The sequence below is a fragment of the Cherax quadricarinatus genome, chromosome 27, assembly GCF_038502225.1.
Source record: "Cherax quadricarinatus isolate ZL_2023a chromosome 27, ASM3850222v1, whole genome shotgun sequence".
Classification (NCBI taxonomy): domain Eukaryota; kingdom Metazoa; phylum Arthropoda; class Malacostraca; order Decapoda; family Parastacidae; genus Cherax; species Cherax quadricarinatus.
The window spans coordinates 21,013,563-21,032,745 of record NC_091318.1 but is presented as its reverse complement, the minus strand read 5'-3'; the positions used below and the strand labels follow the sequence as shown (position 1 = coordinate 21,032,745).

Below are 19,183 nucleotides of genomic sequence, written 5' to 3'. Positions count from 1 at the left end.
CAACCCATTATCAGGTTGTCGTTCAAGTCTTGACGAGGATGCAAAGGCCACGAAGGCCTTTTTATTCGTGTACAATTAAATGAAAGTGGTAGCGAAACATCCACACCATGAAGATATAGATTGCTTTTGTTATCCATAGAGCATTATGCATTGGCCCAAAGGTGCAAACCGTGCCCCAGGAGGTAGAAAACCGTGTCCCAGGAGGTAGAAAACCGTGTCCCAGGAGGTGGAAAACCGTGCCCCAGGAGGTAGAAAACCGTGTCCCAGGAGGTGGAAAACCGTGTCCCAGGAGGTGGAAAACCGTGTCCCAGGAGGTGGAAAACCGTGTCCCAGGAGGTGGAAAACCGTGTCCCAGGAGGTAGAAAACCGTGTCCCAGGAGGTGGAAAACCGTGTCCCAGGAGGTGGAAAACCGTGTCCCAGGAGGTGGAAAACCGTGTCCCAGGAGGTGGAAAACCGTGCCCCAGGAGGTAGAAAACCGTGTCCCAGGAGGTGGAAAACCGTGTCCCAGGAGGTGGAAAACCGTGCCCCAGGAGGTAGAAAACCGTGTCCCAGGAGGTAGAAAACCGTGTCCCAGGAGGTGGAAAACCGTGCCCCAGGAGGTAGAAAACCGTGTCCCAGGAGGTGGAAAACCGTGTCCCAGGAGGTGGAAAACCGTGTCCCAGGAGGTGGAAAACCGTGTCCCAGGAGGTGGAAAACCGTGTCCCAGGAGGTAGAAAACCGTGTCCCAGGAGGTGGAAAACCGTGTCCCAGGAGGTGGAAAACCGTGTCCCAGGAGGTGGAAAACCGTGTCCCAGGAGGTGGAAAACCGTGTCCCAGGAGGTGGAAAACCGTGTCCCAGGAGGTAGAAAACCGTGTCCCAGGAGGTGGAAAACCGTGTCCCAGGAGGTGGAAAACCGTGTCCCAGGAGGTGGAAAACCGTGTCCCAGGAGGTGGAAAACCGTGTCCCAGGAGGTAGAAAACCGTGTCCCAGGAGGTGGAAAACCGTGTCCCAGGAGGTAGAAAACCGTGTCCCAGGAGGTAGAAAACCGTGTCCCAGGAGGTGGAAAATCGTGTCCCAGGAGGTAGAAAACCGTGCCCCAGGAGGTGGAAAACCGTGTCCCAGGAGGTGGAAAACCGTGCCCCAGGAGGTAGAAAACCGTGTCCCAGGAGGTGGAAAACCGTGCCCCAGGAGGTGGAAAACCGTGTCCCAGGAGGTGGAAAACCGTGCCCCAGGAGGTAGAAAACCGTGTCCCAGGAGGTGGAAAACCGTGTCCCAGGAGGTGGGAAACCGTGTCCCAGGAGGTGGAAAACCGTGTCCCAGGAGGTGGAAAACCGTGCCCCAGGAGGTAGAAAACCGTGTCCCAGGAGGTGGAAAACCGTGCCCCAGGAGGTAGAAAACCGTGTCCCAGGAGGTGGAAAACCGTGTCCCAGGAGGTGGAAAACCGTGTTCCAGGAGGTAGAAAACCGTGCCCCAGGAGGTAGAAAACCGTGTCCCAGGAGGTGGAAAACCGTGTCCCAGGAGGTGGAAAACCGTGTCCCAGGAGGTAGAAAACCGTGTCCCAGGAGGTGGAAAACCGTGCCCCAGGAGGTAGAAAACCGTGTCCCAGGAGGTGGAAAACCGTGTCCCAGGAGGTAGAAAACCGTGTCCCAGGAGGTGGAAAACCGTGTCCCAGGAGGTGGAAAACCGTGTCCCAGGAGGTAGAAAACCGTGTCCCAGGAGGTGGAAAACCGTGCCCCAGGAGGTAGAAAACCGTGTCCCAGGAGGTGGAAAACCGTGTCCCAGGAGGTGGAAAACCGTGTCCCAGGAGGTGGAAAACCGTGTCCCAGGAGGTGGAAAACCGTGTCCCAGGAGGTGGAAAACCGTGTCCCAGGAGGTGAAAAACCGTGCCCCAGGAGGTAGAAAACCGTGTCCCAGGAGGTGGAAAACCGTGTCCCAGGAGGTGGAAAACCGTGTCCCAGGAGGTGGAAAACCGTGCCCCAGGAGGTGGAAAACCGTGCCCCAGGAGGTAGAAAACCGTGTCCCAGGAGGTGGAAAACCGTTACCAGGACGCGCAAACCGAATGCCAGGAAGTGGAGTGCCAAGAAAGAGCTAGGTAAACTTGAGGAGGCCACGGTGACCATCATGCGGCTTAACTTCCATTAATGCCTAACTGAGGATAGTCAAGATTTACCCTTTATGTCGGCAATGGCTTCGGCTGCCAGCTGGTTACTGTTTACTGTCCCACAGTCTCGCTCGCCTTCTGCTGGCGCTGTCTCTTCTCTTGACCAAAGACTTCTGCTGGTTCATCTTTTTCTTTGCGAGAACATTGTCCTTTCTCCTGCTTAGCGAGAAGGAAACTATGAAATAAATATTGAAACAGAAACATTCGGGGAATTTGGCGTTCCTCGATGAGCTGTGAATTTGCACTTACCAGTAAGTGTAAACAAAGTAATAATTTAAACAACTGCATCTTACCACACATGTTTGTTCTGCTAAACAGCAATTATCATCTTGTAAGAATCTTAAGAATGCAAAATAATCATATTTTTATTCACTGTTGCATCATGTGCACCAGAAAGCGCTAATCCCGTAAGGAAGACACGGCGCCTGGGGACTTCCAGGTCATCAGATTATCAGGTTTGATCTCAAGGAAAGGGGAGCTCCAGTTCCCTATATCAGGAACCCTTCAGTAGCACCAAGGCACCTCCTGTTTGAGGGTCACAAATTCAGCATCATTTCTAGTGATACCATCAGCGGTTTCAGTTTTAAGTTTCTGTTTAATTAACAAGAGAGCACTTCACCCGTTCGGGCTCACAGCACTGAAATTTTAACGAACGACGAAATACTTTCGCTAGTGAAACATAAAAATGCTGAGCTTCTCGTCCACAGATTATAGCTGGGGAGACAATAGTTACCCACGCAACAGTCACTCACAATATAGTTACCCACACAACAGTCACTCACACAATAGTTACCCACACAACAGTCACTCACACAATAGTTACCCACACAACAGTCACTCACACAATAGTTACCCACACAACAGTCACTCACACAATAGTTACCCACACAACAGTCACTCACACAATAGTTACCCACACAACAGTCACTCACACAATAGTTACCCACACAACAGTCACTCATACAGTAGTAACCCACACAACAGTCACTCACACAGTAGTTACCCACACAATAGTCACTCACACAGTAGTTACCCATACAATCACTCACAGAGTAGTTGCCCACACAACAGTCACTCACACAGTAGTTACCCACACAATAGTCACTCACACAGTAGTTACCCACACAATAGTCACTCACACAGTAGTTACCCACACAACAGTCACTCACACAGTAGTTACCCACACAATAGTCACTCATACAGTAGTAACCCACACAACAGTCACTCACACAGTAGTTACCCACACAATAGTCACTCACACAGTAGTTACTCATACAATAGTCACTCACACAGTAGTTACCTACACAACAGTCACTCACACAGTAGTTACCCACACAATAGTCACTCACACAGTATTTACCCACACAATAGTTACACAATGGTTACCTACACAACAGTCACTCACACAGTAGTTACCCACACAATAGTCACTCACACAGTAGTTACCCATACAATAGTCACTCACACAGTAGTTACCTACACAACAGTCACTCACACAGTAGTTACCAACACAATAGTCACTCACACAGTATTTACCCACACAATAGTTACACAATGGTTACCCACACAACAGTCACTCACACAGTAGTTACCCACACAATAATAACTCACACAGTAGTTACCAACACAATACTTACACAATGGTTACCCACACAATAGTTACACAATGATTACTCACATAATAGTCACTCACACAGTAGTTACCCACACAATAGTCACTCACACAGTAGTTACCCACACAATAGTTACCCACGAAATAGTCACTCACACAATGGTTACCCACACAATAGTCACTCAAACAGTAGTTACCCACACAATAGTCACTCACACAGTAGTTACCCACATAATATGCACTCACGCAGTAGTTACCCACACAATAGTCACTCACACAAAAGTTACCCACACAATAGTTACTCACACAATAATTACCCCACACAATAGTCACTCACACAGTAGTTACCCACACAACAGTCACTCACACAGTAGTTACCCACACAATAGTCACTCACACAATAGTTACCCACACAATAGTCACTCACATAGTAGTTACCCCACACAATAGTCACTCCCACACAATAGTCACTCACACACTAGTTACCCACACAATAGTCACTCACACAATAGTTACCCACACAATAGTCACTCACACAGTAGTTACCCACACAATAGTCACTCACACAATAGTTACCCACACAATAGTCACTCACACAGTAGTTACCCACACAATAATTACTCATACAGTAGTTACCCACACAATAGTCACTCACACAGTAGTTACCCACACAATAGTCACTCACACAATAGTTACCCACACAATAGTCACTCACACAATAGTTACCCCACACAATAGTCACTCACACAATAGTTACCCCACAAAACAGTCACTCACACAATAGTTACCCCACACAATAGTCACTCACACAATAGTTACCCCACACAATAGTCACTCACACAATAGTTACCCCACACAATAGTCACACAATAGTTACCCACACAATAGTCACTCACACAATAGTTACCCCACACAATAGTCACTCACACAATAGTTACCCCACACAATTGTCACTCACACAATAGTTACCCCACACAATAGTCACTCACACAATAGTTACCCACACAATAGTCACTCACACAATAGTTACCCACACAACAGTCACTCACACAGTAGTTACCCACACAATAGTCACTCACACAGTAGTTACACACACAATAGTCACTCACACAGTAGTTACCCACATATTAGTTACTCACACAGTAGTTACCCACACAATAGTCACTCAAACAGTAGTTACCCACACAATAGTCACTCATACAGTAGTTACCCACACAATAGTCACTCAAACAGTAGTTACCCACACAATAGTCACACAGTAGTTACCCACACAAAAGTCACAGAGTAGTTACCCACACAATAGTCACTCACACAGTAGTTACCCACACAATAGTCACACAGTAGTTACCCACACAAAAGTCACACAGTAACCCACACAATAGTCACTCACACAGTAGTTACACACACAATAGTCACTCACACAGTAGTTACCCACACAATAGTCACTCATACAGTAGTTACCCACACATTAGTTACTCACACAGTAGTTACCCACACAACAGTCACTCACACAGTAGTTACCCACACAATAGTCACTCACACAGTAGTTACTCACACAATAGTCACTCATGCAGTAGTTACCCACACAACAGTCACTCACACAATAGTTACCCACACAATAGTCACTCACACAGTAGTTGCCCACACAATAGTCACTCACACAGTAGTTACCCACACAATAGCCACTCACACAGTAGTTACCCACACAATAGTCACACAGTAGTTACACACACAATAATTACTCACACAGTAGTTACCCACACAATAATTATTCACACAGTAGTTACCCACACAATAGTCACACACTAGTTACCCACAAAACAGTCACTTACACAGTAGTTACCCACACAATAGCCACTCACACAGTACTTACCCACATAATGTAACGTACGTTACATTATGTGGGTGATGTACGTTCACATTATGTGAACAAAAGCTATCTACGTTACGTTATGTGAAGAAGAGCTACCTACGTTACCCTGTCATATTGCCTCACACATGATGGGATTCTTTCAACTAATGAACTGCGTGAGCCAGAGTGTGATTCTTCAGTAATGGGATGAGGATACATAGTTAAGTATGTCACTGTGGGGGTCAGCAGCTACGGCAGCTTCATTCCAGCAGAGCTGGAGTTACTATTACTTGAGAATTACCGTCTCTCAGAGTGGTCTATCTACACACACACACACACACACACACACACACACACACACACACACACACACACACACACACACACACACACACACACACACACACACACAAGGGAAAGTGGAATTTACAGCGATATGCACAAGGAATTTAGCCCACAAACGCCTTACTTCATTTGCAGTGTTTTACAAACGTAATTTAAATCGTACATACACTGTAAATCAAACTGTTATAGACTCAATAAAATAAAGCCATATAGGAGGCATTGTTTACAATGCATTCTTCCAGCTGCGTGTAAATGTCATGTTGCCGTTTGCAAAATCTGTATCAACAAACAGAACTGGAATTCCCTCACATTACATCAAAGCCTCTGATGCAACCAGATTTTTGCACATTTCGCTATGCTACACGTGATATTACAGTTAACCAGTTATTTGGTCCAAGAGACATATCAGATTCTTTTTTAAATAATAATAATATTACTATATTCATTTAGAATGGTTAAACCCATACAATTATATAGCACCTTGGGAATGGGAAGTAATTAGGTTAGTTCCGTGAAACTGGGGTGTGAATCCAGTACTTTAAGGAGTTCTTTGCCGTTATGAGGGGGGGGATTACTTCAGGCACATTACACATCATTCAGAGGTGCCACTGTACTCAGCTTCCAGGGGATGGATAGATAACAGCAGAAGCCGACAGGTGGGAATAAAGACACTGGTAACAGAGAATCCTTTTTTTAATACACAGCTTCACCCAAGTCTGTGTTTCATCAAGTACATACGTGATGAAGCCCGACCTTGGGGCGAAACGTTCAGTTGAAAGGATTCTCTGCCAACAGCGTCTACTTTCTTCCTGACAGATGAACAGCGTTTCTTATCACGCCACTCCCATCACCTGCTACCACTGTCAGCAACTGCAACTCTCAGTAAAATACACCAAAATACATCACAGATAGCAGGAGCATGCATATTTATTGTCACTTGCTTGCCAAGACTCTCCATCCAATCCAAAAATTTTATATCCTGGCCACATTCACGCTTCTGCTGAATCAATGTTTCCACTTCATCTTCTAGGAAGCGCCGGGCCTGGGCATACATCATACCCGGTAATGTTAACATTGGTAATATCTTACGACCTGAGTCACGTATCACAACTCGGCGGGATGTCTAAGGGAACATGCTGGCTCAGATTATAACATGTGTGTGCATTTTATTAGCGGTCAAAGTAATAATCTTCTAATCTATTATCAATTGCTGTCCCGTGCTAATATTTACTTACACTTCCCGGTATTGACAACTCTCTTTATCTTACACAGTTAATACCTTCATTCATTCATACATTTTTTTTTTTTTGGTTGCTGTGAAAGCCATACTAGCTGAACCTAAAATGTGTTGAGCCGGGTTAAGCACATCATCCCCAGCACAAGCTGTGATTCTTCCCATGCATTTCCTAGCTGTGCAGGGGTGAGCACATCACCCTCAGTATAGTGCTACGACCAGATCCTTCACTTAATTTTCCACATTACCGGGAGAAGTTGCTTTATTATATATACACACACAACCACCATACACACTATATCCATGAACGACCTCACCCTCTGAATGAATCTCAGTTATCGTTAAAGTGTACTCAATGCACGACTCCGCACTGAAGACTCGGAAGTTTCCGAACCTTCTCAAAGGCCCACCAATACCTGCGGGATCATTGGTTTAATAGGTTTAAATCCGAATCGACTGAACGAGGGTCATTAAGGCTTCATGTCACCTGCGCACCCCCGGTAAAGATTATTTTAATCTCTACGTAAGGATTCGAGTCTCAGCGTCAATACACTGGGAGATACACATCTCTGGGTGTATATTCCTTTGCGGTTGAGTTATTAGGTTCACAGCCTGTCGTCTACGCAGTGGTCATCAAATTCGTACATAAACTGTTCACCAGCAGTCAAGAATAATTTTAACCTTAATTAAGTAATAAATCAGACTGTACACCTCTCGATGTATACTTCTCTGAGAGTTATCCTCCTCCCTAACTTAACCACAAACAGTTAGTTTGTACAGTCTGCCACATAACTGAAGTTATAAATGCGACATCATCACTCTATATACACCGAGAGATTAGTTTTAAGCTAAGGAATTAAAGTATTCCTGACCTGTTGCGAACAGGTGATGTGATCATTGCGTATTCGATAGGATTTAAAGGAAATAAATTCATTAAAGGTATTAAGTCACATGTGATCAAATGTGTTAAAACTCTCTAAGAGCGTTAGAAATACAGCGGTGAAATTTTAGCTAATGAGGAAATATTCTTGTTAATTAATACACATAATAAGTGATGGAAAGAGACACGTGGATGCAGAACAAGGCTTAATGTGGACAATGTTTCTCCCTAAGCCGAGTTTTATCGTTCTGTTTAGAGCAAAACATTGCTCTAAGTAGATGTGTCGACAAATGATTCAGAGAACCGACGGGATGACGACACCGCTGACGACTGCTTCACCTCACCTGTTTACAGTGAAAAAAAAAACTCACTGGTTATAAATGTAACCATAATTTTTAAAGGAGTGGACCGGTAAGCCAGCAGAAGTCCTCGGTCAGATGATCAAAAGTTCCAGCTGTGGGTCATCATATGACTAAGACTCGCGTCAGGAAACACTTGTCCTGTTTCCTGACAAACCTTACCTAACCTAACTGTCTACAGTATATGAGCTCCTTCCCCGCACATATGCTATACTCTTATCAAGATTGACTGATCACATTGACTCCAGACTGAGGGACTGATTACCTCAAATTCCTTCTGATCTTCAACCATTCTTCTCTGTGTTGGACTGAAGAAGCCACTGGTATTGCACATGTGTCTATTTCTTCACAAAGTAGATGAGTTTCGCTCGTTGCGCGACCCGAAAAAGGTGTCCCCCTTGTCCCATAAGCCTAGCCCTCTCTACCATAATACACATAAAAGGGTTAGTACAGAGTGCGTCATAAATTTACAATACATTAAATATCAACAGTGAAAGTTTGGAGCCAGTCAGAAGAGTCATTCACGAGTAATCACAAAGAAACTACTATATTGATTTCTTCAATAACAATAATAATTGTTACCAACATTGTCTAAAATAAATTCGAACCTTCCACTACAACCTAAAACATATAAAGATTTAATGACAAACACAAGAGGCTTTCTCTACTTATCGCATAGAGAGAACACTATCCCAAACTACACTAGTGCCTCAAGTTTCAAGCCGGTCGGAAGATGCATTGTGAAATTATCGGATGAGGTAATCACAGATAATTGCATGAGATCACAGATTATCGTATGAGATCACAGATTATTACATGAGATCACAGATTATCGTATATGATCACAGATTATCGCATATGATCACAAATTATCGCATGAGATCCCAGATTATCGCACGAGACTCGGTACTCATATTTTCCCAATTCTTCGGCACCTTCGGAAAACTGGTACCAACGTAGCTCAGCGAAGGAAAATTAAAATACTCTGAGCGAGCTCTCGTATGTTAGATGGAGTTACTGAATATTTGAGAAGGGATTACCAGCAAGTCCGTCTCTCAGATGAGCTTTTGTTTCAACCACTCGGAATTTTTTTTTTTTTTCGACTTTAAAGAAAAAACGGAATGAGAATTAGACTTCCTACAACGGACCCTCCTATAATGGGTCATCCTACAAGGGAGCATCGTCAAGTATTCTTTTAGAGGTTCATCAGCTACGGCAACTTCAAAGGTTGCGTTGCAGCAGAGCTGGAGGTACTGTCACTTGGGAAATGTCATCTCTCAGGATAGCCTATTACCAAAAGTGTGAGGGTGGGTAGCCAGTCTTCCTTAAGAGGAGAGTAGGAGGGGAAAGATTTGATGAGAGGAGGAGGAGTACTATCCGTGTCTTCCATGACACCCTCTCACTTGGCCAAATAATATTCTGTCTATTGGATATAATCATGACCATAATTTTTAAACGGGTGAAAGGGTAAGCCAGCGGAAGGCCTTAGTCAGATGACCAAAGGCTCCTGACACTGAGACCCGTGCCAGGAAACACTTGTCCTGTTTCGTGACACACCTTACCTAACCTTGGGCAACCAGAGAAGAATAAAGAATCCCAATTGTTACATATAGAAATAAAGATTATTATTATTATTATTATTATTATTATTATTATTATTATTATTATTATTACTATTATTATTATTATTGCTATTATTTATACAAACACCCTCTCAGGCTAACCAGCATGGTGAGCCCTTCTGTCAATGTACTGTGTACTGTGTTTAGTGTAGTGTGTATGCTTCCCTGATAGTGGCCAATATGGCCTACGGCTTACCTGCTTAGTATGAACCACCTCACCCCATCCCCCAAGGGATGTCAACCTCGACGCTGACCCTAGTGACCACACTATCCCTCCACATCGCTCTCACCTCCCTCACCTTGAGGCTTCCCTCCAGTCCACCTCCACACACATTATTCCTCTCTACCCAATTAACACAAGCTCGTTAGACAAACCGAGGGAAGACAGACGCTGCAGCTAGCCAGTCACAAAGCCAGGAAAATCATGCATCTTACACCATGAGACGAGAGACATGTAAAATGAAGAATTAAACACATGTGCAAACATCTGGGGAATTTTTACTTGTAGACGTTTCGCCATCCAGTTGTTTTATTAGTACAATATATAAGGATAAACCGAAGACTGTAGAAATATAAACAGCAGGCAATAGAAGAAGTTGTCAATCCCAGCCCTAGGAGCAAGTGATGAGCACCGTAGGTGCTCTACAGATAAGATAAGATTTCGTTCGGATTTTTAACCCCGGAGGGTTAGCCACCCAGGATAACCCAAGAAAGTCAGTGCGTCATCGAGGACTATCTAACTTATTTCCATTGGGGTCCTTAATCTTGTCCCCCAGGATGCGACCCACACCAGTCGACTAACACCCAGGTACCTATTTGCTGCTAGGTGAACAGGACAACAGGTGTAAGGAAACGTGTCAAATGTTTCCACCCGCCGGGAATCGAACCCGGGCCCTCCGTGTGTGAAGCGGGAGCTTTAGCCACCAGACCACCGGGCCATGTATTTCACTGACAAAGCCACTGGATGGAGAAACGTCTACAAGATACCCAGATGTTGCCCACGTGTCTAATTCATCATCTTGTCGGCCGTATTGTATGCCATCAATATACCTCATGTAAGGTATGTGGAGAATATCGTGATCGTATAATAATAATAATAATAATGTTCGCTCACACAGCAGGTGTGCTGGGTCACACGTGTCCTCCGCCAAGAGCAGCCCACAGCTCTTACACTCAGCTGGAGGATCCACAGGAACTCTATTCATTTACGATCATATCGTCTGTTAACAGGACCCTATATCACATCCCAGAAGCTTGTCTTTTGAATGCTGCAGGGTAAATCACAGATTATCTCAGGCAATTAAATGATTGGACCAGAAACTCAGAAACCCGAGGCGCCGTTAGGGTATGGCACACACTGCTTTGGCTCCTTTTGTCTAGCAATACCTGCGAGAGGCGGCAAATCGCTAGCCTCGTCAGTCATAAAAGCAATAACTTTCCTTGAGCGGATAACTTGATCCATCTGTCCCATCAACGAACGAATCGCAGAGGCAGACCCAAGAAGAGCCTCGCAGATAACGAGAAAGTTTGAGCGCAAGCAAAAAAAAAAAAATGAAGACAACAGAGATGCAGCAATCAGAATACTTAGCAGCCAAAGTTACAATTGTCCTCCCAGCCTGAGCTCATACTAATAAACAATTCTACCGATGACCTCAATCCAAGGCTGATTCGATTTGCCAAGAGTCAGATGATCATACAACGACTGTCATCATCCTCATGCTCTGAGGGAAGTTACACTGGGATACCACCATAACACCAAAGAGGTTAATCCACTGCTTGCTGCACTCGGAGAGATCCTAATTTTGAAGATAACTGTGGTCAACAACTGTCATGCTAGACTGATACCTAAAGAAATTAAAGCTTTTTTTCTTTGATGCAAACTTACGAGTGTCTTGAAAAAGAAAGTCTGGGCAATTAGGCCTATCTGCGTTGGTAATCTCCAGTTAACAGTTTCGCTGCCAAAGTTGCAGGCAGAACAGAAGCTACCATCTTCTGTGTAAGGGGAGATAGAGAGAGAGAGAGAAAAGAGAGAGAGAGAGAGAGAGAGAGAGAGAGAGAGAGAGAGAGAGAGAGAGAGAGAGAGAGAGAGAGAGAGAGAGAGACAGTGACAGACAGAGACAGAGAGAAAAGAGAGAGAGAAAAAGAAGAGAGAGAGAAAGCGAGAGAGAGAGAGAGAGAGAGAGAGAGAGATTAATGGGTGAGCGCTAAACCTGTAGGATTATACAGCGCATGTAAGGGGGATGGAAGGTATTCAGGCTCAATTCAGGGAACTGGAGCACAGATCTAATTCCCTAGATCAAGAGCCCCTCGCCAGCGTCAAGGAACCTCCCTTGAGGGGAGAGAGAGAGAGAGAGAGAGAGAGAGAGAGAGTTTTGTGTACTCACCTATACGTGGTTGCACGGGCCAGTTCTCAGCTTCTTGCCCTTCCGCTTTTCCACCGGGTACTAAGTTCACTCCTGAGTTAGAGAACCTTATAGTACCTTCCCTAGTTTTAGGGAAAGGTACGATAAGGCTCTCAAAGTGTGTGTGTGTGTGTACTCACCTAACTGTGGTTGCAGGGGTCGAGACTCAGCTCGTATGCTGTGTGTTTGTGTGTGTGTGTGCGTGTATTTGTATTTGTCAGATGTTAAGGTTCAAAACTTATTGAATTTAAATATTTAACCACTTCTGGGGTTAAAGTCAACTCAGAGTGAAAACAGTTCCTCCACGACTATAAACTCTGTGTATCACTAGGCACTGTGGTTGACTGGCCTGTTAAGGTTCAACCCTGTTGACTGCAGGAGGGTCATTAAGGCTGTTTGTCACCTGTACACCACCAGACAAGAATACTCTGATCCCTAGAGATTATATCCACTAGTGTGTATACATGCTAGTGTATATAGGTTAATTAGTATATATACACTAGGATACATACACTAATCCATGTATATATAACAGTGTTTACATCGATGTATTTCTTGCGTGAGATGTAGGAGAGTAACTCATCCAGTAAACTACCTCAGTAATAATAATAATAATAATAATAATAATAATAATAATAATAATAATAAAAATAATAATAATAATAATAATCTTTATTTCTACAAGTACATGATATAACTTACACAGACCATAGATGACATCAGTGACACACTATATAGAAATCCCCTTGTTATGCAGAGCATCTCGGACAAATTAATCTTATCCCATAGATGCGACCCACAACAGTCAGCTAACACCCAGGTACCTATTTACTGCTAGGTGAACATGGACAGCAGGTGTCTCAAGGAAACACGCCCTAGTGCTTCCACCCGTACCGGGAATCGAACCACAGGCCTCAGTGTGTGAGTTGAGTGCACTACCAACCGAGCTACGTGTTTCACTCAGTGGATTCAGTTGCTTGAGTGATTGTACAAGTTCTTAAAATCTTGGAACTACAATCAGTAAAAAATAATCCTCTCGAAGGTAATTAAAATCCAATTATTTAAACCTGTGGTCTTTATAGTTGTTTGTTGCCTTAAAATAACACATTTAAATAATCAGTGGCGTAACAAACAGAAAAAAATGGTGAGGAGCCATTGTTATTATTATTATTATTATTATTATTATTATTATTATTATTATTATTATTATTATTATTATTTGCATTATTATTAATATTAGTAGTAGTAGTAGTACTATTAGTAATTGTAGTAAAAGTAGCAGTGGTAGTAGTAGTAGTAGTAGTAGTAGTAGCTGTTGTCGTCGCAGTAGTAGGAATAGTAGTAACAGTAATAATAGCAGTAGTATAATTAGCAATAGTACTAGTATCATATGTAGTAGTACTAGCATTTTTGTATTATTTATTATAATCTTCATGAGGTAAACACTAAACCCGTAGTGTCCATGCAAGGGCCTCTATGTTGAAAGGTCGTAACAGCTCAGGCTTGAAATTCGCTCTCTCTCTCTCTCTCTCTCTCTCTCTCTCTCTCTCTCTCTCTCTCTCTCTCTCTCTCTCTCTCTCTCTCTCTCTCTCTCTCTCTCTCTCCCTCTCTCTCTCTCCGGTTATTAATGTCTTTTTCATTTTCTCCCTGTGATAGACGAGGAGCCGAGAGCCATGCATGACGACCGTGGTTCTTCACCCAGTCGTCACGACCTCTCCGTCCTGATGCTGGGTCTCCTGCTCACACATAGGCTGAGATGATGATGCTGAGATGATGATGATGATGATGATGATGATGATGATGATGGTGGTGTTGGTACCACCACAATCACCACCACTACTACAGCAGCCGCTACCACCACCACTGCTACCACTACTACAACCATTACCACCATTATTGAAACAACAATAGCTAACCGCTACTTATGCAACCACTAGTACTACCACTGTAAAAGCTACAACACCCACTACTACTGAAGCGACAACCACTATTATTACTGCTACATCCACCACCACTACCACCACTAAAACAACAACAACCACTACCAACAACCACAACCACTACCAACAACCACAACCACCACTAAAGCAACAAGTACTAAAAACGACAACCCCATCACTACTGCAACTACCCCCTACTGTAACCACCACCACCACTAAAGCAATAACAACCACCACTACTGAAATGACTACACACATCATCACTACTTCCACCACTATTACCTCTGAAACTACCACTACCGAAACACCAACAACTATTACTAAACTAAAACAACAACCATCACCACAACAACCACCACCACCGAAACGACAGTATCAACCATTACTACGGCAACTACACCTACACTACTACTAACAAGATAACAAGAACAACAACCACAGCTGCTGCTGCTACAACCACCACTTCCATGATCGCTAACATCTCTACAAATACTGCCTCTATTGCTACAACAACCACCATAGCCCTCATTATTACTACAACCCCCCCTCACTCACAAATGTTATTAAAACCACTACCACGATAACAGCAGGAACACCTTCACTACCACCATTACTACTACACCTGCGACTACTGCCGGCAATCCCCACCACTATTACTACTATTACTCTACTACTACCATCATCCCCATCAACTCCATCACTACCACCTCCGTCACTACAGTCACTAAGAACATTTTATCAACAATTCCACCCCATTTCCTATACATTAACTAGAAGAACAAACGGCGTTCCCCAGGGCCGAGAGCAAGGATCAACACAGCTTGTTACTGACCTGCTGACAACGAAAAATAGCTAAAATAATGACAGTTTTAAGGTAACGTCTTCCTTCAGATAAAAGGTATTGTCCCATCCCCGCAAATTCCATATAAATTTTGCTCAATTCTAAATGACTGTGCTCAATTTTTCTCTTAAAATGCACCTAAGCGATCACATTGGGTTTAAAATTTGATCATTTATGCTTCAATATAAATTTAATTCAGTTATTCATGTTTTTATAGCTAAAAATTTGGATACGAGTTGCCAGAAAATTTCTCGATTTACATTACTGGACAGTTCTCTATCAATAGAAAAAATTATCAATAGTAACACACCACAAAGGCAATAAATGAAATATAAGATAAATGAGAATAAAAAAAGACACGACGAGCAAATAGAAAACTGGAAACAATCGGGCGTAGCAGAAAATCACTGTTTAAGACTGGTAAAACAGTCACTCATTTTGACTGTCTTAAGTAACAGTGAAATACTGAGGGTACACAGTGCAGATACACTGATGAACGGAGACATGTGCAACACCTGGCTATGTTGAAAGAGAGACGCTTCGACCGCCCAGAGATTTATCATTTGTTTGCTAAAGTCCCTGGTATTCGAGACGTCTCCAAGGATTTATAAACACGGGAATTAGCATTAAAGCATAAGAAGGCACGATACCGTGACTAGAGCAATATCATTAATGGTCCAAGTTGGACGAAAATGTCGTCATAAATTTCAGTCTTCTTTGTGCTGATAATCTGTGTAATAAACACTAAGATATACCAAAAAAACGTTTTCGTCATGAGACCCTTAACACTTCCAAATGATCAAGGCCGCAAGACCGAAACGTTTTCTAATATACATTAGTTTCTGTTCATGTTCCGTTTTAAATTACTTGTTGGTATCAATGATCAAGATTCATACGAAACTTCTTATTCATCAATAAAGACACTCAGGTGTTGCACATGTGTCTTATTCATCAATAAAGACACCCAGGTGTTGCACATGTGTCTTATTCATCAATAAAGACACCCAGGTGTTGCACATGCCTTATTCATCTACCGGTGGCTTCTGCGTTCCATTAAATTAATGGGAAATAAATAATATAATAGGGAATAAAGAATATAATGGGAAATAATGAATATAATGGATTAAAGAATATACTAATAGGAGAAAAGAATGTATGACTTTTCAACCCATCAAGTCCCTCTTGCTATGCAAATTCTTCGACTGGATCTTTATGGGTCCTGACATAAGGAATAAAAGTCATAACAACATAGCTAAAACGTAGTAAGAACCGTAATAAGATGTAGTAAGAACCGACTCCAAGTAAATTAAACGGAAATATAAAAAGGCAAGTCAAAGAGCTAGAGACAATATACTAAACAACGTCAGCTTTGGAGAGAAACTTCATGACGATGTTACGGTTCTTCCTGGAAAAGAAGAGAGGGCTGGAAGGGGTTGTTGACACTCTTAGGTCAGTCGCACCTCTCCTACGGTCCTCACTCCGCCTATATTCAGTCGCACCTCTCCTACGGTCGTCACTCCGCCTATACAGTCCTACGTTTCCCAGGTATTCTGTACGGACTTGAAAAAGATTGGCCATATAGTGCAGCGTTGAAGTATTGCGTAGGCGACGAAGGGGGTAAAAAGGACACTTGATATAGTCTCATAGAGGTGAAACATCGTATTAATAAAGATCTCCTTTTGTTGAATCTTTTCTTTACGAAGCGAAACGTGGTCTTAACAAGAGATCCATTCTGCCTTTGTGTCTCCGTTTTGCACCTTGTTGGAATGTTTTCCCACCTGTGCTAAACATAACATCTTCAGCGGCACTTCCTGGCCCAACAGGCAAGCCCAGGTATCAGAATTCTAAACCAAAATTACACTGAAGACCTTCCCTGACTACGCAGCGCCAGTGAGGAGCCCTCACAGTCGCAAATTTATTTTTAATTAAATCCAAAGGTATTCACCTAGACTGATGACAGACGAGAAGAATAAGATACGAAGGGAAAAAGTGTGAGAGCTAAATAGTTTTCCTAGGAAAAATTGATCTTCTGTTTCTTTTTTTTATTTTATGTAAAGCACTACGCTCATGCGGGTCAAACAAACCGTGGAACGGGTGGGGTTTGAACAAATGTTTGAAACTGAGTTATTACTATTTCGTGACTCGTGTGAGTTATTATACACTGAGTGGTGGAGGTTCCATCTTCCTTCCGCTAATCGCGAGACAGACATACTACCCAAGTATACAGTCGCCTTCTACTTCGTGGAGGAAAGGAAAAGTGAGGGGATATGATCAGATCGTACAAAATACAATGAACACATAGTTTACAAAGACAAGGCATCAACAAGGACGTAGCAAGAACAGACTCTAAGCAAATTAAACGGAAAGATAAAAAAGGCGGGTCAAAGAGCTAGAGATCAACCAACCAAAACTGACACAGCTAATTACAAACTGAACTAATAATACATGAAAGGATTTACTAGCAAGTGGTTACAAATGAGTACTAATTCGACACGACTCAGCAAGACAAAGTACACATTGTATACTCAAGATATTCACATTATATACACACATACATACTGCATACACATGATTTATATATATATATATACATATATATATATATATATATATATATATATATATATATATATATATATATATATATATATATATATATATATATATATATACATATATATATATATATATATATATATATATATATATATATATATATATATATATATATATATATGGTGGGTAGATACATAGTGTAGTATACACAGGATATACACATGATACAAACATGAACTAGACATGTAAGGGTGTGATGAGTGAGGACCACATACCAAACACAACATTCAGGGACCATCAACTATCATGATAATGTTTTCTCGTATCACATCATTTATAACGCTACTCATACACCTACAAATCAGATTTATGTTTGTATAAAAAATATATGTACGTATGCGTGTGCGTATGTATTCGTGTGTATATGCATTTGAATGGATATATATATATATATATATATATATATATATATATATATATATATATATATATATATATATATATATATATATATATATATATATATATATATATATATATATATATATATATAATTTTGTGAATTTACATAAGCATTTATTTACTATATACAACACTACTGTAAATAAACAATTATCCAGTGTAAATAAATTGGATAAAATCAGAATTCTATAAAAACATCATCATCTCTCCCTCTCTCTCTGTACTATCAAGAATTTTAATAAACTTTTAATCCAAATATGTGTGTAAATTATTTTTTTCCATAATTTTCATGCTGTGTGAGTATACAAAAGGGGTTAACAATTTTTCCAAAAAAAAAAAAATTGAAGTCGTTTAGAAAATATGGAATAAAGTATCTTAGAGAAAATATAGAATAAAGTATCTTAGAGAAAATATAGAATAAAGTATCTTAGAGAAAATATAGAATAAAGTATCTTAGAGAAAATATAGAATAAAGTATCTTAGAGAAAATATAGAATAAAATATCTTAGAGAAAATATAGAATAAAATATCTTAGAGAAAATATAGAATAAAGTATCTTAGAGAAAATACAGAATAAAGTATCTTAGAGAAAATATAGAATAAAGTATCATAGAGAAAATATAGAACAAAGTGTTTTAGAGAAAATATAGAATAAAGTATCTTAGAGAAAATATAGAATAAAGTATCTTAGAGAAAATATAGAATAAAGTATCATAGAGAAAATATAGAACAAAGTGTTTTAGAGAAAATATAGAATAAAGTATCTTAGAGAAAATATAGAATAAAGTATCTTAGAGAAAATATAGAATAAAGTATCATAGAGAAAATATAGAACAAAGTGTTTTAGAGAAAATATAGAATAAAGTATCTTAGAGAAAATATAGAATAAAGTATCATAGGGAAAATATAGAACAAAGTGTTTTAGAGAAAATATAG

The 19,183-nt window shown here is 41.3% G+C and overlaps 1 protein-coding gene across 2 annotated transcripts in view; it reads left to right on the top strand.

Annotated features, from left to right (window-relative positions):
* Nucleotides 1-17,799, top strand: part of LOC128691031 (zwei Ig domain protein zig-8-like) — a 348,642-nt gene extending 330,843 nt beyond the window's left edge. For both annotated transcript variants that reach the window (XM_070089104.1, XM_070089103.1), the window contains one exon: nt 14,105-17,799. In XM_070089104.1, coding sequence (XP_069945205.1) covers nt 14,105-14,208 — 104 coding nt within the window. In that variant the 3' untranslated portion in view covers nt 14,209-17,799. The remainder of the gene's footprint in view (nt 1-14,104) is intronic.
* Nucleotides 17,800-19,183: the final 1,384 nt, after the last annotated feature.